The sequence below is a fragment of the Corvus kubaryi genome, unplaced genomic scaffold (assembly GCF_017639235.1).
Source record: "Corvus kubaryi isolate FWS band 111438036 unplaced genomic scaffold, C.kubaryi_AGA036_p1.0 66, whole genome shotgun sequence".
Classification (NCBI taxonomy): domain Eukaryota; kingdom Metazoa; phylum Chordata; class Aves; order Passeriformes; family Corvidae; genus Corvus; species Corvus kubaryi.
This window is the reverse complement of record NW_024582054.1, coordinates 11,538,887-11,561,390: the sequence shown is the minus strand read 5'-3', so window position 1 is coordinate 11,561,390 and position 22,504 is coordinate 11,538,887. Positions and strand designations below refer to the sequence as shown.

The following is a 22,504-nucleotide window of genomic DNA, read 5'->3' as shown; positions in this document are numbered from 1 at the left end:
ATGATGGGTATTAGTCCTCTTTATATTATAAGGAAAGACAAAGTACTTGGATCAAAGACACCTTAAAATCTTCACCAAAAAGTTAAAAGTCAGAATTTTGTTACAAAATGGTGTTGTCTTGTCCCTAGAGTGTTGTTTTTAACAGTCTTCAGGTTGCTCTGTTTTGTTGCTGAAATTTTATTTAAGTTACAGGAAATATTTGAAATTCCAAATGGGCAGTTGTTATTACTGCGCAGGACAGTTTCTTGTCAGTGGCAACCTTCAAAGATGTGCAGAGGCAGCTTTGCTGTGGGGATCAGTTTACTGCCCGGTTACCTCTGTGTAAGGCACGAGGAGACCATAAGTGATTGTGTTATTTAGCTAGCATTCTTCAGGGGAGTTTTTTCCATTCCCAAATTTAGTCAAAGAGAAGAAGAAAAGCTACTGCCTCTTTCTGAAAAAGTGGGACAGCAGTCATTTTAGCACTTCAGGACAGCGCTCCGGATCCTCTCTCAGTATTTTTCTGTGCAATTTTTCTACTTCTGTTAATACAGTAAGATAGAGGTAGCTGTGGCAAGACTCAGACCAGATGGTGTAGATAGGTGTCCTGGACAATTGAGAAGGACAAGATTGAGGGAGCAGGGTTTGCTTAGCCTAGAGGAAAGGATGCTTGGGGGAGACCTTACCGTTTTCTACAACCACCTGATTACGAGGGTGTGGTGAGGTGGAGGTTGGTCTCTTCTCCCAGGTAACAAGTGACAGGATGAGAGGAAATGGCCTCAAATTGTGCCAGGGGAGGTTTATATTGGATATTAGAAAAAATTTCTCCACTTAAAAATCAGACATTGGAATAGGCTGCCCAGGGAAGTCATGAAATCGCTGTCCCTGGAAGTGTTCAGAAGGGCATGTGGATGTGGCACTTGAAAATGTGGTTTAGTGATGAACAGGGTTGGTAGTTGGACTCGATCCTAGAGGCCTTTTCCAATCTTAATGATTTTATGGTTCTAAGGTCTCAGAAGTTACGGTACTGCTCCCTTAGTACCGTGCTGTCAGGATGTAGGATAGCAGTACTGTAGGAAGAAATTTATGTTCAGGTCATGTGGTCAGCATGCCAAAGTAATCGAAGGCTTGATGAGATGATTACCTGTCAGTGGTTCAGTATAACCTTATTAAAAATGCAGGATTTTGACGCAAGTACTAGCCACATTCACTTGAGTGCGGTAGAAAGTAGTGTAATATGGGTGAGTCAGTTGCAGTTTTTACCTACTAAATTACAAAATACTATGTATTTGGTTGTGTGTCAGAGCTATGCTGTGAAGATTTTTTTGTAAGGGATCTCTGCTGTGAAATGGGTCTAACCCTTTCTAACTCCAGTGTGTTTTATATAATGCTTTACAAAATGAAATATAACCAGAACTAAGAATATTTTTATGCCAAAGCAGCTAGATAATCTATATAATTTTTAAAGCTTCTATGTGAATTGAATGACCTTTTTCTTCCTCTTCTGCAGTAAGCAAAATTTTTACTACAAATTTGGAAGAAGATATCAGGAATATATTTACTTGGGATATAGCTGGAAATTGAGAAACTAAGCAGAAAAAATGTAGTGTGTTTTGAAATTATGTTTGGGCTATTATATATGATCCACTGAAGTTGAGAAAGATTTACTCAAACGAAGAGTAAAGATTAACAATAGAGTTGAAAATTTGATTATTCTTTGGGCTCTGAATTTGACTGCAGACAGTATTGAAGCTTAGAATCTGTTCAAAATGTATAAACAAACTGATATACTTTTGGTTTAATATTGGTACTCTGATGCCTTTTATTTTGTATCTGAACATCATCTGTTTGGGTCATTCTTCAGCTTATTAGACTAAAGGACTGGAAATGCAATGGTGTGTGAGGTGCAAGTTTGTCTTCCATAGTATCCAGAAATTCCTAGGGACAGCCTTCATTACTTTAGCTTTCCTGTCTTGAGGCTGAAGATGGTCTTGGAAGACCAAGCCACGGTATGACCAGAATATGAAGGCTCTTTTAACAAACTTACGTAGAGATGTTAAAATCTTGCCAGTGGATATACTGGATTACAGTTGATCTGTGTTTTGCTGGGTGGACTTTTTTCTGTTATATTTCTTAAATTCGATTTGGTCCGACTGACTCAACTTGAGACTTCAGCAACTTGAGACTATCGTGCAAGACAGTGCATGCATATCACAGCACTTCCCTGTAGGTCTAGTAGATGTGTTGCTGTTTCCAAGTCTGTCTTGTTTTTTTTGTCAGTCCATTTATTATTAACTATGCTGCTAATTTAATCATTATAAACTATTTTCCTTGAGAAATTTGCAAATTCTTCTCATCTGAAATGACACTAATGGTGAATATTGTTTTCATTTTGTTTGTATGAATTAATGTGTTTATTAGACATTGGAATGTTAACATTTCTTGTATTTATCTTTCACAGAGTTACTGGGGGAAAAACAAGAATTGTAGCAAATTTCATTTTCAGCAGCCTTGCAAAGTACAGTTCTCAATATCTTGTGCATGTTTTTCACAAGGCTAAAGAACAGCAAGTGATGTTCTGGTTTATTTTGTCACAAACTCCACCTGAAAGCATTTTGTAAATGCTGGAAGGGCTGACAATGATGAAATGCATAGTTTTAAATCTCCTAGTTCGTCTACTTAGGTACTTTACTTAGTGATGAAATAAGATGATGACTGAATTCTTCCTGATAAAGCAGTACAACTCATGATTACAAACTGTCACCTCAGGTGAAGTTAGTTCTGTTGTTTAATAGCAAAATGCAACATTATTTAAGTAAAGCCTTATTAGTTTAGCTCTGTTCATGAAGTCTGTCCATAAATACACTACTCCTTTGAAAGTATGTTGTCTGTGGCAAAACCCCTCTCATGTAAAGGAGTGATTATTTTGGTAGCACACCAGACCTGGGTGTTATTCACCTAGGAGGAGGTGTAACAAAACAGTTAATGCTCTGTTAAAACTGAAGAAATATTTCCCATGAGGAGCGGAAAAAATTTAGTTCTCTGTAGCAATACCTGTAAAAGGGAAGTGCACTTTGGCTAATAAAGCATGTAACCTTGTCAGCATTTATTTTGAAGTGTAGATATGTTGCCTTATGATTTCTGTTACTTTCTGTTATGTTGTTGGTAAAGTGTTTGGTTTGGGTTTTTCTTCTAGTGTTATTTTGGAAAAATATTTTAGGTGTTTTTTATTTGTTTTGCAACGCAATTGGTAGATCAAGAGCTACTATTTTTATTCATTTGATTTATTTGTGTCATTTGGACTCCTTCCTCATCATCTTTTTCTCCTTTTTCTTGTCTTCCTGTTGCCATCATGAGTTCTGAGAGTACAAAGGAGACAATTTTTTGAAGTATAGGAATGTTACTTGTCTCTCTCTCTTCATCCTTCCTTCCCTTCTTATCTCCCATTTCCTTGCTAAGAAAACATCCCTCATTGTTCTTCCTGTTCCTTGCAGGAACTGGTTTTGATGCAGATTTAAATATAGCAGCAGAAAAGTTGGCACAAGTTAATAGGCCAGCTTTGGTCTTTGGTACTGGTGGAAGTTACAAGCTGGGTATTTTCAAGAGGTCCATTGTGTAGGCATATAAATGTATTAAATGTGTACAATATGAGGCTGATGAAGTGTGAATGTAAACTTTAAAATTTTTTTTTCCTAGGGAGAAGAAAGCCATAATTGATCCTTCTTTGTTCAAATACAAAGTCCAACCTATTAAAAAACACCTATATGAACCTGTTGTTGTTAAAGCATCTCAACTAAGGTAAAAATTAGTATGTGGAAGTTAAAATTGTACTTTATAACTGTGAGTTGTGTGAGATGTTTTTGATATAAAATGGCATTTTAAAACAATGTTAGAGCTGTTAATTAAAAGCAGTGGAACAAAATACTGTACTACAGGCCTTCTGTATCAAGGAATCCAAGCTTTGCTAGCATTAACACAGGTTCCAGCTCCTTGCAAGTCTCTGCTTTCGTTGGTGCACAGATGATACCTGCTGTTGTTGTCTGCAAAAATTGGATCAGTTACCCAGTGTGCAACAAGCCAATAATTACACACTCAAGAGAGATGCTCGTTATTTATTTCAGAGGTGCACAAGCCTAGGTGATCAGTGGTATTCCATAAATCACGCACATTTCAGCAAGCAAAAGAATCAGTGTTCATTGGCTACAAGTTACATAGTTCTCTTACTAATTAGTATTCTATTTTCTATTGGTTAATGATTCCAATTAATTGATTAATTATTGCATCTTATGGTACTTAGTCCGCATGCTCAGTCTCTCTTTTGAGTCAGTGGGTTTCTTGGGTCGGTGGTGCTGCGTCCGTGGCCGCAGATCTCCCTCTGCAGAATTAGCTTTTACCCAGTTGGAGTTGATTCAGCACAATTGCTCAGTTGTATTATACTATATTATATTTCCTTGTCTTGGGAGTTCTGCTAGATGTCTTTGTGACCCCTGAATTCTGCATTCTTTGTGCCCACTGTCAGTGGGCTTTCTTCTTCCCAGGCTTTGTTAACCTCCCCCCAGGTCTGAGACCACTGAAGCATGTCCAGCCCTAAACCTTAACAAAGCAATTCTACTGTTGTTGCGGTGACCCAGCCAACGCTGCATTTTCTTCTGACTGAGGACACTTCAGAGCTCGTGGAAACGAGCCAGGGACAGCATTATACCAACAAATAATTTATTTTTCTAACACCTGGACATCACTTATAGTAGCTAACAACCAAGCTCTCTCTTTCATGTCTTAAATTTCCCTTCTTGTTGATTAGGCTTGAAGGTATACAAAGATCAAACATCAAAGAACGTTCTTTCTTAAGAAAATTTTTATGTATTCCACATTTTGCACTCTCACTTCTGGTACCTTGGCTACTGTTGTGATTGATGGAATAGGGGGAAAAAAGTTTAAAAACTATAATAAGAATGAACTGTTGGCATTGTGGGCACTCTGACAGCATTGCTGGTTTGAAATGTTGGAGCAGACATTGGCTATCATATTGATTTCAAAATAGGTCTAGAGGTTTTGCTTCTTAAGTAACAAATTTGTCTCAAATTTAGCTAAAATATATGTTTAGAGTAGATTGTGCATCAAAACTTTATATTAACTGGATGCTGTAAACAAACCCCAGTTCGTGTGATTACAAGTCATTTAGTTCCATCACTAATCTGGATTTGTTTTTTCATTAACTACTCCTGTGTGGTGAAGTTTTTTTCCTTCCCACGAAGTAATGCAGCTTCCCTGGAATGCCAGGAGCCAGTAGAGTTCACACTCTCCTGTAGAAAGGAGTGGCATAGCTTGACTGAGAAGTGTGTGGATTCACCTTGTCACTTCTTGGCTTGCCTCCCCACTTGAGAGATGTGAATGTTGCTTTCCTGCTGTCCCTGTTTGCTTGTTTGTCCTCCCTCTCTTCTGAAACAGTCAGACTTGAGTTTTATTTAGGAATTTTAAGAAGTATTTGGAGGATCTACCATGGATGAAAAAGCTATGGAGTTTGTACATGTTTATGAAAGAGGACATAACAGAATCTTCAAAATAAAAATTGCAGATGCATAAACCAACTGTTTATGTACTACTTGAGTTCTGTTTTATTCATAAAGAAAATTTTAATTCAGTTGGGATATCAAAGAATGTTTATTAATTACAATAGTAAGGATGTTACTTATAATTAAGAAAATAAGAAAAAGATCAATCATATGGCTTATCACATGTGTTCTTGCACATATTTTTGGCTGTGATTAAACACTAATTAAAGATGTTAGTTGATAATACTACCTTTCTTTCCTAATACAGCCGAAGGAAACATCTCTTTTCTCGTGATAGACTTAAACTTTTTCTGAAACAACACTGTGAACCACATGATGGAGTAATTAAAGCTAAGGTAAGCAAGAAGAAATAATTTATGGGATAGAATATTGACACTGTTTAGTATCTTTCCTGTACAGCTGCTCAGAGTTCCTTTTTAAAACTGCATCGAATTTAGCTTTTTGTAAGTATAATACAGTTTTCCAAAACAAAAGGTGAATACTTCAACTTTTTGTTCAAAAGCAGTTTCTTAACTTCTGTTTGTAAACAAGATAGTAATTTTTTCTGTACGTGAAGCATAATTCTTAATTCCTTCTTTAGCTACTAGTTTAAAAAAGTCCCCAAAATAAAAAAGAGCAGTTATCTAGAAAAATTGTATTTGTTAAAACATAATATACTTTTGCTTAGTCTAGCACATTAATTGTTTTCATTCTTCAAAGTATGCAGCTGGTATTTCTAAATCAAATGAAAACGAACTGTTTCTGTTTTGGTACAGTAAGCCAATATTATTCTGTTCTAATGCTTTTAGCTGGAAAATGCTTTAAGATAGATTGAATTCAGTCTCCAGATCTTCAGTGAGACAAGTACCAGAGTTTAGGTGGCTGGAATGGGTTTTTGATAAGGCCTAGGATGTTGAGTATGTATGTTTTTGTAATCTTGGATATGTGGTGATACTTAGTGCAACTCAGACTAAAGTTCACATCTTAGTGGGCACCAGATAACTGAGAATTTGAGCAGCTTTTCCCACAAGGCAGCAATTTCCTTTGCCTTGCTTGCTGTGCCACAAGAGACCGTGGACTCTTTCACTGTGTGGTGCAGCCTTGACCCCAAAATCTTTGCTATCTTCTTGTTTTTAGAAGGTAGCAGGGTTATTTATTATGTCTGGTATTTTCTTATACAGCCATGTAAATGCTCATTCTGCACAGGAAGGCTCAGTGAGATGAGAGTCAGTGAGAGTCTTGCCTCTGCAAGTTGTGGAAAATAGCAAAGGCAATTAATTTCTAAATAAGTTTGTAACTCCTAGAGTCTGTCTCTTCTAAAGAAATTGAAATAGAAGAAAATAGAGCTGAAAGGGATAAACCACCCCATTCCTTGGACTTGTTAGTGATCATGTTGACCCAGCTCACTGTACCACATTAAGAACTAGTGATCTATTAGTGATGCTTTCTGGAGCCCAAGGAAAATTGTTTTTTTCTGTATATGTGTATTTGTCATCTTGTCTTTATTTGGGCTTTCTGTGGAGCGTTGTCCTTGTGCTGATTGCCTTGCCTTTCAGTTACGTGAACATGTCCTATTTGGAATGTCTCCTTTGTATCCTCGTCTGTATTGTCCAATAAGGGCAGATTTCCTGAAGTCATCAGGTTGAGAAAGTAGACTTGAAAAGAAACTTTGACAATTTGGAACAATCTTCCTCCAGAAATAAGTACTGTGTAATAGAGAATTATGTAATTCTTCAGTAAGTTAAGTTTCTGCTTTTATCTGTCAGAATGTATTCTTGACACACTTCAGTAACTCGCTAGGAAGACATTGTCCAGCTGTGTTTGCTAAAAGGCATGTAAAGAAATAACATCTTACCAAATGAAGCCAAATTCCAGTTGCAAATGTGTGCTGCATACATTATTATTATTATCCACTGGGTAGATTAACTCTTCATTTAACACTATTTCAGGGCTTTATTTCTTATCCTCAGTTAACCAGTTATGGATATGGTTACTTTTATTGTCTTCTTTTGTAACTTAATGATTGATTAATTAGCTTATATTTATAGAGAGGTAAGAATTTCACAATTAATATCTATTTTCATTTTTTTTACTAAGGCAACATCAATTGAAAAATATAATCTAGCAGAACAAAACTTCTCCTATTTCTTTCCTGATGAACCACCCACATTTGTCTTCAGTCCTGCAAGCAGACGGCGAGGGCGACCTCCAAAGAGGGCATCTGCAAGTCTTGTGAGTAATAACATCTCTAATCCCAGATGAAGACACATCAGTGTAGTCTGTTAAGTCTTCTATTTGTCTGAATTTTCAGATCATTTGAAATGCAAGGTTGACATTGTGCTTTTTTTATTTTGAGGGCAATTGGGATACATTCCACAATTGCTCTTAAAGTAATTGCTTTATAGTTAAGCTGGTAAAAGGGATCATACTTGATATGTTATCTTCTTATTTTTATCATTATTTCTGGGATCCCATCAAGAAACTAGTTTTTCAGTGTGTTGTGATGACACACAGGGTACTTGTCCATTCTGGGATGAATAAATAATTTGCTAAAAAGCTTTAATTTGAACTCTTGGATACAATTATGTCACTTGCCCTCGGATTCAGGTATGTCACTTGCCTGTATTTAAACACTGAGAATCTTAGGTACTGTACAACTTCATTGTGTTCTAGAGAACAGTTGAAAAATTTGGAATATCTTTTGTTGGTCATTTCTCTTTAGTTATTATGTTCTTTTTTTTTCCCTTTCTATCTCCAAATTCTCTATCAGGAGGACAACATTACAGCTAAAAACACCCCAGGAAACAAAAGTAAAGTATCAAGGGAAAGGGCAAGGTTCCAGAAGCAAAAAGATGATGTGCAGGCCATAGGTAAGTTGAAGTTTAGTCATATGACCAGTAGAACCAGTTTTTGCAGGTTTGAGAGCAGGCCATAATTATAGTATTTTTGGTGTTGCGCCTTTCAAAGGGAAAATGTGATAGGAGTGTACTGCCACACCACTATGGCCAAGTGCTCCTTTCAGTGGTTAGGATGGTTGTCTCCTGATTTTTTGACATAGCTGGGGAAATGGTAGGAAGCTTGTGGTCCAACTGTGTTGATTTCTCTCTCAGATAAATGAAGAGCTGAATAATTTTTTGTAGAAGCTTGGATGGTGAAGTCATGTGTAAATTTTGCAAGCTGAAAGTATATCAATGCTTGAATGTGTAACACAAATCAGTTAGTTTTTCCATTTATGCATTTTCCTCATTCAACAATCTCAAAATTTAAAAGAACTGAAATGGATTCTGAATTTTTCTGATGTAAAAGAGCACAAATTGCTTCAGAGATTTTTAGTTTGGACTGATTGAATTATTTTGGCTTAGTTTTGGCCTGTTTCTGATCAATTTAAATTTGATTTCAAATGAAGGAAGGGGACCCATATGCCTTTTGTTTAACTAGATAAACTGGTATGCCTTCTTGAGGAGACAAAGCTCAGACAAGGAGATATTCTTCTGGATTGTAGCACTCATGTCCTTCCTAAGGAAAGGCTTTCATCTATGGAAATATTTTAGTGAACTTCTGGTTCCAACCTCTCATTTATTTGAACATAGAATTTTTTAAGATGGCAAGGACATTTAGAAATTACCTAGTCCAACATCTGCTTAAATAACTGCAAAGTTTTCTGATGCTGCTTTAGGTCTTTCCTTTATAGGAGATGGGGACATGAGAATTTCATGTTTTCCATTAAATTAGAGTTGTTCACATTTTTGCACAACAAGTATTGTTCATGTGCTAGGAATGACAGCATAGAATGAGATGACAGCTATCAGCATCAAAGCTGCTTCCTCTCTTGTGTGGACAGAAACTATAGCTTCTAGAAGTCTAGTTAAGGCGCATTTTCACAATGTGAAAAGGTAGCAAAATACCAAGTACCGTGAAAAATGAACCTTCTCAGTATGTTGAAGACCCTGGGGATCAGCTTCACTGCATTTGTTTGCTGGGTAGAGACATTGCTGGTATGTGCAGTAGCTTTCTGTAGAAGGAACCTAGCCCATTTTCTGAATATTATAGGAAAATACAATAAAAATCTTTCTTTTTACTACTATCCACTTGGTAAGAGCGAGGAACATTTTTCATTTCATTCACTTACGATTCTAGCTTTCCTGTTTATTCAATTAAAACAGTAAGACCCCCTTTTATTTGTTAGCCTGTGTGTGGGCTGACAGGCATTGTCTGTCCACAGAAAGTGGAAATTTGTATCCTGTTGTTATTCTACAGATGACTACAAAGAGATCTGCATCTCTTCAGGCAGCAGCATTTATAATCATTTAAAGTTCAGCTTAAACTGTGTAACTGAAGTAAAATCTGAACAAAACACAGAAATACTATATAGGTTTCAAATGTATTGACTGCAGTAATTCAGTAATAACTAAATACTTAAAGATCACTTATTTAAAGGTTTTTACTATCACAGATACTTCACGGTTGTGTGCCACACCTGGTTGTGACATGCTTTTATTAACCAGTCATTACTAAATATGTTGCTGTAATTATATGTTGGAATGAGTTCTCATCTTTATATGTCAATTGATAGAAACCAGTAAACAAGTAATAACCTTCTTTAGACTCATAAAAGCAGATATCTTTAACTTTATTACCATGTTGACAACCTTGTAAAACATGTCTAATTCTTAGGCTTGAAACTGTAAAGAACTTTCTGTAAAGAACTTTCAAGTGTTTGAATATCTGGTTGGTGTGGAAATAATTCAGTCTTCATAACAATATCTTTTTCATATGGTAATTATAAAAAGATCAGTCTGTTTATCAGTTAAAACTAATATTTTACAAAAGAAAAAATAACTTAGGTTTGTTTTTTTCCTTTATAGCTTTTGAAAAAGCTAAACTAAAACAAGAGAAGGCAAATGCTATAGAAGCTAGGAAAAAGGAGAAAGAAGATAAGGAAAAGAAGAGAGAAGAATTAAAGAAAATTGTGGAAGAAGAAAGGATGAAAAAGAAAGAAGAGAAAGAGAGACTCAAAATAGAAAAGGAAAAAGTAATGCATTTGAAGTATATGTGTTTCATATAGGAGCAATATAATGGTTTTCTAATTTCCTTGTTTCTTAGTTGCTGTTTCGAGTTATTTTCCATTAATCATTTTCAATTCCTAGAAGTGCACTTCAAAAGAATAGGCAATTACAAGATTTGATTATGGGTTTGTATTTCTGGATAACATTCTCTATAATTTTAGTTTACCAAAAGTTCATTTTGAATTTGAACTTATTTCTGAAGTAATATGGTGGGTTTGGGGTTTTTTTGCTAATAATGCATAAAACTATTTGATTTGATGGTTGTCTTCTTTTTGAAGAATCTCTACTGCATCAGACTGACAGCATATCTGATGCTTGGGGGTTTCTGTGTGCATTCTCTTTGGATGTAAATGGCTAAATAACTTTTTGTCAATTGAATATGAAGAAATTACATATTCTACTATATTTTACCACAGCCACATTCACTATCTTATTTTGATGGTCCTTCTGAGGCAACTTTCATAAATGCCATCTAATTTTTGATATTTTTTCTTCAGCCACTTCCATTAAAAAGAAAACAAAACCCAAAACACCCCCCCCCAACAAAAGCAACAACTAGTCCAACAAAGTATCACCACATTTAAATATTTTTGCCAGTATCATTTTATACAAAATAAAAATTAATAGATCACTCCATTCTAATGAAATGTAATGTTTTACTTTTCAGTGTGACTGAATAGTAAGTGGTGCAGTTTTAGAAATTGCAATGGGGCTATGTAACGATATTTTATACACAATTGTGACTCTTTTTCAGGAAAGAGAGAAGCTGCGTGAGGAAAAAAGAAAATATGTGGAATACCTGAAACAGTGGAGTAAGCCTAGAGAAGATATGGAGTGTGATGACCTTAAGGTATGATTGAATTTGGAATAGCTGAAGGTTGTAGTTTGCAGGGTCTCCAGATTGATTAGATTCCCTAATGCAGAGGCAAACCTAGATCTGATTGGAATGCTTCAGGCTGTGAGTCATCTGCAGTGTGTAATACTTATTTCCCAGTGGCAATGTTAATAGGATCATCTGCATCTGCATTTTCAACCTCCAGAAAAGCTTTACAGGCTGTGCTCAGTCTACAATGGAGTATTTCAAAGTGCTGGCATTACTGTGTGGTGGGTATTGAGTATACCTGATTCTTCTGTTAAATATACAAGATGAGCTCACTTAGAACAAACGTGAGTTGCTTAAAAGATTTGAGTAATGAAAAAACTAAATTTTTGGCTGCAAAAGGTGGAAAAGACATTGGCTTGTTACTTCCTGTGGCATTCTTTCGATTTAAACTATAGCAGTATACTATGTATACTATAATATACTATATATATCATGTTTAATGAGCATCTTTCATGATGGTACTGGAAACCTGTAGAAAGTAACAAGAGTTTGCTACTCAAGTAACTTAGGTTTCACACAAGAATATAGTGTGGCTGTACATAACAGAAGATCTTCCAGTGTTACACATTTATGTACACTTTATTTGGATTAATTTTGGCAGGAGATAGTGAAAGGAGGCAAATTGTCAGAAACACAAGGATGAGAGTTTGCGATACACAAGGAGATGTAACAGAAGTGCATGGAGGGCAAGTGGAAATAAAGGAGAGTGTTACATGAATTCAAGTGAAAACACTGATTGGGAGGAATATGAGAGCTGTATGTATTTGCAAGGAGAGCTGTATGGCCATTGAAGATGGGAGTGAAAACTCTTAGCTGTGTAGAAAGGGAAAGGAAGCTGAAGAAAGGGAAAAAGACCATTGCTGAAAGGGGAGAGCAAGCTGTGAAAACAGTGCTGCTGTGTTTCTACTGGAAAGAAAAAAGGAGAGGTGGAAAAGCAGTGTCATCATTACAGTGAGACACTGCTGCTCTACTCTGCCCACTCTACTCTGCCAGTGCAGCCTCACCTTGAGTGCTGTGTGAGTTTTTGGGCACTGCAATATAAGAAAGACATGAAGCTATTAGAGAGTGCCCAACGGAGGGAAAAAAGGATGGTGAAGGGCCTGGAGGAGAAGCCATATAAGGAGTGGCTGAGGTCACTTGGTCTGTTCAGCCTGGAGGAGACTGAGGGGACACCTCATCACAGTCAAGTTTCCTCGTGAGGGGAAAGGGAGGGGCAGACACTGATCTTTTTCTCTGTGGTGACCAATGACAGGACCCAAGGGAATGGCCTGAAGCTGTGTCACGGGAGGTTTAGGTTGGATATTAGAAAAAGGTTCTTCACCCAGAGGGTGTTTAAGCACTGGAACAGGCTCCCAAGGGCAGTGGTCACAGCACCAAGCCTGACAGAGTTCAAGAAGCATTTGGACAATGCTCTCAGGCACATGGTGTGATTCTTTCTTTACGTGGATGGTTTTGAAGAGATTCCCTTCTCTGGAAATTTATGAAATACCTTACTGTGTTCTTCTGAAGCATAGTATTCAGCCTTCTTCTTTTTAATATTTGTGAGCTACCACAGTTGTGGAAAGGAGACATCATTCTGAAAATTGTTCAACTATGTCTGCTAAGAAACAGTAAATGAAGACAAATCTTAGAGTTACATGAATATACAGTAATTTCAAAATCAAACTTGATGTTAGGCGCTGTCATCTGTGATTTGGAGGTGGTGTCTCTGTTAAGTGGTCTTGTGTATATATGGTTACATCAGCTCCCTTTAACATGTCTTCAGCTACCGTAAGTGCCTTACAAATGCAATAAACCCAGTACCAGAACACGCAGTTGTTAGACATGATCTTGCATATCCTAGTATTAGAAGGGCGTGTTTTATGTGAACGTGTTGGGTTTTTGTTTGCTTGTCTTTGCGAGCAATCATAAGTAACTTTAAGAGTATGTTTATTTTTGCTTGTCTGGACAGTTCAGGAAGCTGAAATTCAAAACTCTTGTGAAATAATACAGGTATAAAGCAAAAATCTTGACAGCCCATGTTATTAAGTTGTGGCAGGATTAACTTCATTTAATAAAGATACAAACTTCATGGACGTGAATAAACTTCTTTTTGAAAATTTTACATTCAAGTTGCATGCTCATTGGTTTCCAAAGTTAGTGCTATCACCACTGTTACCATGATAAATGATTATGTCCTGTGGGACTCTTTTTAGTAAAATGTAAAGAAACTCAACAAATACATTCCTTAGAATAATACACTCTTTGGTTTTAATCACTTGTGTACTCTGCAGAAACCAAGTACTATATTAAGTGGCCCCATTTGGTTTGCAGGAACTTCCCATTCCAATGCCAGTGAAGACGAGACTTCCTCCTGAGATCTTCGGTGATGCTCTGATGGTTTTGGAGTTTTTACATGCTTTTGGGGAACTTTTTGATCTTCAAGATGAATTTCCTGAAGGAGTGACTTTAGGCAAGTTGTCATTTATGTGGCAAGATGCCCCATTTTGATGGTTTCCCTTCTACCAACCAACCAAACATCTTAAGTACACACAAGTACCACTGCTAGAGAATTTTCTGTGTGGCTTTAATCTGTCAGTGCTAACACATGCACATCAATCCAGTTTTCAGTTCACGGTCAACTCCATGGCGTTTGTAAAATGAAAATTAATTTTGGTGTACAAGTTGTTATTCTACTTGTACTTTTTTTCTTGCGATTGTATATTAAGAAAATGTTTCGTCAGCACACTTTCTGACACCATCATTTTAGGAATATATGCAGTAAATTATGGAAAAGTAACTTAATTATCATACCTGAAGGAAAAAAATGTTTTTATTTTTCAGTACATAATTTTTTTTCCAACTTTGCGGCAAAAGTGACGCTTCTTAAACTTTATTCACAGAGGTTTTAGAGGAAGCTCTTGTAGGAAATGACACTGAAGGCCCACTATGTGAATTGCTGTTTTTCTTCCTGACTGCCATCTTTCAGGCAATGGCCGAAGAGGAAGAGGAAGTGGCCAAAGAGCAAATAGCTGATGCTGAGACCAAAGGTCAGATCCTTAATTTTACTGCTGAAAAGCTGAAATTGCACTGGAATTAACTTTAAGCTGCATGATTTATGGCATTCCTTTGTTAACCTTGCCTTATTATGCATGGATATTATATGTAAATGGGCTTGTTTTTTCTCTTTTATCTGAAATTGAAGCCTTAAACTGGGCATGGACCACAGGGTCTGCGGGGAGTAGAGAAAAAGGAAGCTCATTGTTACTAGGATTGTATCCAGCAAAGCATAATAAGCTTTTAACAGCATTGCTTGTGTTTCGGAGGTGCAGGAAGCATCTTTACCCTCCTCCTCTTCCTCCAGCACTGTTATGTGTTTCTCCTGAGGGTCAGGAAACAACTAATTTTCCTAAGTCTTCTCAAAGGTATCTGTATCTATAAAAAAATCTGTACCCAATTAGATTAAAAACTAAAACTCCCCAGCACAACTATAATGGAGAATTGAATATTCATTGTTCTTCAAGACTTGAAGGTATGCATCCACAGCTCCTGGATACTACCATGTGTGTTCTTTCAGTGAAGAGTCTCACAGTCACTCTGCCTTTGGTCTTCGCTCTCAGGCTGATGATACACCCATTTTCAGAGGCATTCAGTGTGCACTAACCACTGATCAGAAGGAAACGCAGGCTTTGTTCAAATTTGTGGTTCTGTGTTTTTGGGTTGCCAGACTGCTGACTAAAGGAGAAGCTTTGACCCATCCTCCTAGCCTTTATTTCATTAGGGGTAGATAAATACATAAGAGCACTCCGTGTTTGAGGTTGAGTGAATTCCATGGTGCCCCTACAAGCCAGCTGTGGGCGCTATCTTCAGTAACAGAGGCTGCTCTTGGTAGTTGAATAAAGTTACAGATTTGATACAGTGTTAATAAATTTAGACTGTATTTTAATTACTGTTGAATTTAGTAATTAAGCTATATTTGTTAACTGCTGAGCGTATTGCCTTGGCAGTACAAGCAAGGATTCCATTATCAGGTAATCATAGAATAGTTGATTAGATTCTATATTATTCATATGGCTGATCAGAAAAAACATAATGTAACTCTCTTATTTTAATTTGACTTCATGGGACTGCCATGTGCAAAAGTCTGCCATTTTCTTTGTCATTTAGCCGAGTTGTGGGTAAGGCACTTCATTTCTTACGTTTTACTTACCTCAGAACTTTCATTTCTTGTCACTCTTGTTTAGACATCTTCTTTCCCATAAAAGAATTACACAGTCTTGGCTTTGTAATTCTGGCTAACCAAACTAGCAGTAGTCAGCACGTTTGCTCAGTTAAATTCTGTACAGGCAGCATTTCTGCAACGGAGAACACCATGGATGTGTGGTTTTGGGGTGTACAGTACTTTCTCAAACTGTATTACATAGTTAGAGTGAGAGGGGAGGTGCAGAGATTAATTTTGCAGTGTCTGGGTGACAGTTTTCAAGCAACATTCATCATCATACGGGAACTGTTGTGGATTTGCATTTTATGCAGTCTTTGTGGTTTGACTTGGTGACTTTAACTGCTTAATAATTTGGATTTAAATAAAGTGAAATTGTTGAAACAGCATACAGTGCTAAAAATACTCTTGTCAACCCTCTGGAGAAATACCTGTAAGTGCTGAGGAAACCTTTGTTTAAGAAACAGGAATTTGCTGTTTCTCCCTTTGACTTCCCTGCTTTCCTGGTCAGTTTGCTTATGTATGGTGATCATTAAGTGCAGGTGCTTGGTTTGGTGAAATACGATTTATTTGTAATGTCTTAGTAATTGTGTTTGTGCAGAACAGGCTGTATCGAAGTTACAGATAGAAAGTATAAAGTGAATGGTGATAGCCAGTATCAAAATATGTGATTGGTTTGAGTTAAGCTTCCTAAAAACAAAATTATGGTAAGAAAAACAGTTCATTTGAGGAAAGGAAATACAGGTACTCTTGCATTGCTACTTGTCTGCGCTTTCGAGCGTGTTCCTGGATTTGCTTTTGCTGCCTTTTATGTTGCCGTTGTGCATGTTTTGTGTGTTGCGGCTGCTTTAACAGCTTATATGGTTGTTGCTATATATAGCATGCGATGCATGTCCTTAGCTTTTAGCTGGATTTTTTTAGTCGCATTTAAAGATCTGTAAATTTTCATTTGGATGTTGAATTGAGTTTTGAATACATTGATGCATCTGTAAATATCATCCCTCTTTTTGCTTTGTCTGCAACTCTTAAAACACAGCTTCCTTTCCTCCCCTTCACAGTACAAGTTTTAATTTGCACTAGAATAAAGTGTTTATTTCCTTAAAGATTTAACAGAGGCTTTGGATGAAGATGCAGACCCCACAAAATCTGCACTGTCTGCAGTTGCAACTTTGGCAGCTGCATGGCCCCAGTTACATCAGGGTATGTGTGGGTTTCACTTCTTGTTTTGTTACTTTTATTATTTTCCTCTGTATTTAAAGCACTGTTTTTATATTTATGTACATTTAAATGTCTATATAAAATGACTGTTCATTCTTCTCAACTGTAGGCTGCAATTTGAAAAACTTGGATCTCGATAGCTGCACTCTTTCTGAGATTCTCAGACTTCACATTCTAGCGTCAGGTGCTGATATAACATCAGCCAATGCAAAATACCGTTACCAGAAACGAGGAGGGTTTGATACTACTGATGATGCTTGCATGGAGCTGAGATTAAGTAATCCTGGTCTCTTGAAGAAACTTTCAAGTACCTCAGTATATGATTTGTTGCCAGGTAATAAAAGACAATACATGTTAGAGATTATTAGATTGCTCATTAAGTGATCAAGTTTGCAACTGCTTCAGACCAATAATGGTCAAAATTTACTGTATCATAGAATAATTGAGTTTGGAACGGATCTCTGGGGATCATATGTAGACCAGCAGTCATCCGCTATGCTTCTGTCCCCACAAGTGCATCCCACCCCATCAGAGACTGCAGAGCTAGGCAGTCTCATTACTTCTGAGTAGCTTTTTTTCCATCCCATTTCAAAAGTGTTGGTGTTACTTGCAGAAGGGGATCTCCCTGGAGGAAGAACTGAAGTGTTTGATTCAGCCCCTGGTTTTTTTTCCCCTGTTCTCATTTGGGTCTTTTGTTCACTATTTGGAAATGGGGAAAAATTTCTGTCTACTGTTCCTTTATCTCTATTTTGAAGATAATACTGCATTTGACTACTTCTTTTGCTGGCAAAAGTTAATAAATTAAAAATAAAGGCTTGTGTGTCTGAGCAAAGCAGATACGCTTTCAGGAAATGTCTCTGCAAGTGCAGCTGGTGCACTACTAATGTTTGTTCACTTGTTCTTGAGTGAGAACAAATCCAGTCTGGAGTCTGTAGGAGTTAGGCTTATTATCAATTGTATCAATAGTGAAATATAAACATTGGTCTAAATTTTATTAGGAGAAAAGATGAAGATCCTTCATGCTCTCTGTGGGAAACTTCTGACTCTTGTCTCCACTCGAGATTTCATTGAGGACTCTGTTGACGTGCTACGACAAGCAAAACAGGAGTTCCGGGAATTAAAGGCAGAACAGCATCGCAAAGAACGAGAGGCAGCAGCAGCAAGGTAGAACTAGGATATGGAAAACTAAATTTTGGTGCTGCAAGTGAGATTAACTCCTCAGTTGCAGAAGGCGTATGAGAAACAATAGTAATCTTTCTGTTCTGTGCTGGTTTCCTGGGACTGTAGACAGGAGTGAAACAGTTATGCTAAATGTTGTTTTCCCATGTTGCTGCTAGTTTTGGATGATGTTTTAATATAAAAGAAAAAAGATGTGGATAGATCAGATAGCAGATTAATTGCAACTGGTTTTCTTTGTCTTTCTTACTATTAGGATACGTAAGAAAAGAGAAGAAAGGTTAAAAGAACAAGAGTTAAAAATGAAAGAGAAACAAGAAAAGCTGAAGGAAGAGGAGCAAAGAATTCCTGCTGTAGAAATATCTGTTGGGTATGATACATAGTATTACTGTTTCGTAGATCATATAGCACTTTTACAGCTTCGTGGCCAGACCCCACATGTGTAGTTTCATTGACTTGATCATATACAGAGGTATGTTTTAAGTACATAGTCCTTAATGTTGATTTTATTTTTCTTTATAGTGCTGTAGAATTGGTTTATGAAAGTGATTTATTTTTAAAATCAACTTGTGTTATACTCGGAATTCTGTTGAAAGCTTGACAAGAGAAAATTGCAATATCTAGGTTTTTTTGCATTGATTTGTCTTGCATTGATTTCACTTCTCTAAATATCTTCATACAGACCATTATAGTTCATTTTTGAGTTGAGGAATTGATCTGATCTGAGCTAGATAGTACTAACCTCATGTAAAAATTTATTAATCAAATTTAATAGCATTTTTTAAAAAAATGCTGTGTTATGCCAGGTGATCTCCATACAACCAGAGGGTTTTTGTTATGTTAATAAAACTGTATGGGTTCAAGTCGTAAGATTCAGGCATATGCAGCTGTATATGATTCCAGGAAGAAAATCAAACAACACTAAATCTTTGCCTGCATGACGAAGATAGTTAGGTAAATAAATCTGCTTGTAAAGGGTGAGCATGGGCCAAAGATGGATTTGTGCTATGCTTTGGAAATTATAATAAAGAAAAAAAAATAAATGTTGCCCTGTAAAAACTGCCTGTGTTTTCTGAATGTTTTTAATTATATTTGCTAGATGAGGCAAAAATGTGTTATCAAGCATTTTACAGAATGGTATACATTTTGGGGAGGAAACTTTGCTTAGACATGAAAAAAATTTATATCAATAGAACTACACTAAGATGTCTCCAAAAATGACCTGATTATAATAATACTCTTCAAATGAAAGGGTACCAAAGAGCAGGTTTTAGTCTTTGATACAGAACTTCACATTTACAGTTCAGTGGATTTCTTTTGGGCTTTAATATAGCCTGTGACTTACAGTTTATTTTTTAAAAGCAGTATAGGTATTTTACTAGCTTAAGTACTTGGGAGAGAAAAGTACTCTTTGTGTCAAAGATGCCATATTTTACTGTGTATTTTTCATCATTTAGCTTATATTGCGCAGTTGGTTAGTCAGCTTTTGTTTATTTTGTTGTGTCAGGGAGGAGGAACGGGAAGACCTCGATACTAGTACAGAGAGCAAAGAGATGGAACGTAAAGAGCAAGACATGGACACAGTCACAGAGGATGAAGAAGAGCTGGGACCAAACAAAAGGCGACGAAGAGGTAATGCTATAATGAATTTGTTTGCATACCTGTATTACCTGCATGCATGCAGCTGGAAAGCTCTTGTGTTTTATAGTAAAAGTATCAATCTTTGCTGTAATTATTTTTTAAGGAAAAAAACCCACACTCGAACATGAGCATAATGGGCTATTAAGTACATTGAGCCAGCCTGGTGTAGTTCTTACGGTCAGCTCTATGTTCTTCCACACTGCTGTTTTTTCTTGTCTTCCATACTTGCTGTGTGGATTCCTCTTTTGTCTAAAAAATGTTAGGATGTTGCCTAACAAACCATTATAGGTACTTGCCCTCATAGGAGCTGTTGTAGGAGTTTGGTCTAATAGGAGATGGTGTAGGTTTGATACATTGTTTTAATTTTTTTTTTTTTTTTTTTTTAAGTAAACTGCAAAACCAACTGGTATTTCAAAAGAAAATGTTAGATCAGGCATTTGGGTGTAGTTTGCCTTTGCTAATGAAGCAGCATGCCTCCTATACAAGAATAAAATCAGACTTAAGTCTAGATTTAATTTCCTCAGCAGCGTGCTAGTAGGAGCTGCAGTGCAGTAAATGGTGCAGCCTGCTGTTCCTAACAAAACATAGATGTCACCACAGGAGGATGAATTGTTGATGGCTTTGGGCTGCTAGCTCATCTGTCTTTCTGCTGGGAAGGCTTTGTGCTGGTGTCTTTGCCAGTGAAAGTCCTGGATGATTGTGGACTGAAGTTGAGAACTTGTGCAGTTCCTAACAGTACCTGGGATGGAAATTCTGAGTCATCCAGTAATACAGATTTACATGTTTACTACAGTTTTGTCATGAGATCCTAAACAGAAATTCAGGTTTCTCAAATACCCATGTTTGAGCCATTGTGACTGGATGACAAAGAAGTGTTTTTATTTCATTCCTACAACTAGGGAATTGAAGGTAACACAGGGAACACATAGAGCTTGAGTGTTCACAGCACGTTTCAGGTTGCATGTATCAATTATGAGACATACTATTGTAGATGACTACCAGGACTTAATACTTTGTTAAACTAAAGATGGGAGCTTGTACAAATTGAGGGGGGAAAAAAATAGTTAATACACTTAAAAATTTAAGTGATCAAGTAAGATACCAGAGTTTACCATAAAAGCTGTTATGTAGAGATTCTGGTCTTTCTGAGACTTTCGGAGTTTTAAGATCTCATCATTTTGAGTATGATAAATTAAGTCTAACTCATAGCTTGTATTCAATAGTGAAATTGCTAGAATTTTACTTTATCATCATAAGATGTTTCTATAATATATTTTTGAGTTCTTAAAATTTTGGTTCTTTTTGTATGATATTGAAGATGACAGTGTCAGTAAATGAGACTTAGTCTAGTTTCTGCAAAATAAAGGTGTATTTAAAGTGGCTGCCTATTCAGTCAAGGGAATGGGGGTTAATCACTTGAGTTTTTCTTTAATAAAACCAGTATTGTCTCTTGACTGAGCTGATGGTCTTTGACAGTGTAAATCTAGATAACCAGAAAGGACCCGAACTAAAACTTGCTCTTTACTTGAGTTTTCGCTTTAAAAAAAAAAAAAAAAAAGTGGTAAATGAATTGCTATCATACTTCTTTTAACTTTAGGAAGGAGAGGGCAAAATGGATATAAAGAATTTACAAGACAAGAAGAGACCACTTGTGAAAAGAGTGAACCCCTTACTGCTGAAGATGAAGAAGCTTTAAAACAGGAACAGCAAAAGAAAGAGAAGGAACTGTTAGAAAAGATTCAGAATGCAACAGCCTGCACAAATATCACCCCGTTAGGTCGAGACCGTCTGTACCGACGCTACTGGATTTTCCCTTCTGTTCCTGGATTGTTCGTAGAGGAGGACTATTCTGGTCTCACAGAAGACATGTTGTTGCCTCGAACCTCTTCCTTTCAGAATAGTGGACAGTCTTGCACAAATGAACCTCAGGTATTCAGTAAAACTGGAGAGTCTTTGAAATCCTCTGAATCTACCTCCAATATTGACCAAGATTCACACACCAGTGTTGTCGTAGAGGTGCCAAGGCCAGTATACAAACCAAACCGTTGGTGCTTTTACAGTTCTCGGGAACAACTGGACCAACTCCTAGAGGCTCTCAATTCCCGAGGACATAGGGAGAGTGCCTTAAAAGAAACTCTTTTACAAGAGAAAAGTAGAATATATGAACAACTAAGCAGTTTTCCTGTGGAGAAATTCCATATTCCAGGTACATGAAAGGGTCTTAATTTGCTTCTACAGATATAACTTCTATATAGTAGTATAGAAACCTCTAATTCTAATTTAATTGTAATTTCTAACATCTAAGAATTATTCTTTAGCTTTCTTTCACTCGATGGAAAACATGTTTGGTTTTTTTCCTTCTTTCCTTTTTTTTTTTCCCCCCCCACCACTTGACAGACCTTTGTGGTATTTTCTGGTTTCTCATGCTAAAAACAAAAGGCAGTGATTTGTCTGTTATCTTACTGCTTAGTAAACCGGGAGTGGCTTTTAAACAAACAACTTTAGGAAGTAATTTTAGCTTTGGAAAAAGATTAACTGGGGAATAAAATTTAATATGAGCTAAAAAGTAGCGTAGCTGCATTGGTTGTTACATGGATTAACTTCAGTGCAGTGGCTTTTTGTGATGTTACTCTTTTCTGGGTTTTTTTTCCCTTTTCTTGCTTTGGCAGACACTCAGTACAGAAGGAAACAGCAGGATAGCAGATGTTTTTATGGGTTTTTAAACATAGGAGTGTACTGAAAACCATCCTAGACCTAGGATTTAGGGGTTTTTTTCCATTTTCTCCTAGCC

General features: G+C 36.7%; 1 protein-coding gene across 2 annotated transcripts in view; it reads left to right on the top strand.

The window, feature by feature from the left end:
• The window catches only part of BAZ1A (bromodomain adjacent to zinc finger domain 1A), a 63,418-nt gene that overhangs the window by 21,288 nt on the left and 19,626 nt on the right, over positions 1–22,504 (top strand). The window contains exons 5-18 of one of the 2 annotated variants that reach the window (XM_042047248.1): positions 3,676–3,777; positions 5,800–5,887; positions 7,629–7,763; positions 8,302–8,401; positions 10,397–10,563; positions 11,352–11,447; positions 13,794–13,932; positions 14,363–14,509; positions 16,783–16,878; positions 17,006–17,230; positions 17,895–18,060; positions 18,329–18,442; positions 19,580–19,704; positions 21,311–21,919. In XM_042047248.1, the coding sequence (XP_041903182.1) occupies positions 3,676–3,777; positions 5,800–5,887; positions 7,629–7,763; positions 8,302–8,401; positions 10,397–10,563; positions 11,352–11,447; positions 13,794–13,932; positions 14,363–14,509; positions 16,783–16,878; positions 17,006–17,230; positions 17,895–18,060; positions 18,329–18,442; positions 19,580–19,704; positions 21,311–21,919 (2,309 nt within the window). The remainder of the gene's footprint in view (positions 1–3,675; positions 3,778–5,799; positions 5,888–7,628; positions 7,764–8,301; positions 8,402–10,396; positions 10,564–11,351; positions 11,448–13,793; positions 13,933–14,362; positions 14,510–16,782; positions 16,879–17,005; positions 17,231–17,894; positions 18,061–18,328; positions 18,443–19,579; positions 19,705–21,310; positions 21,920–22,504) is intronic. The other variant, XM_042047249.1, reaches the window with a different exon arrangement.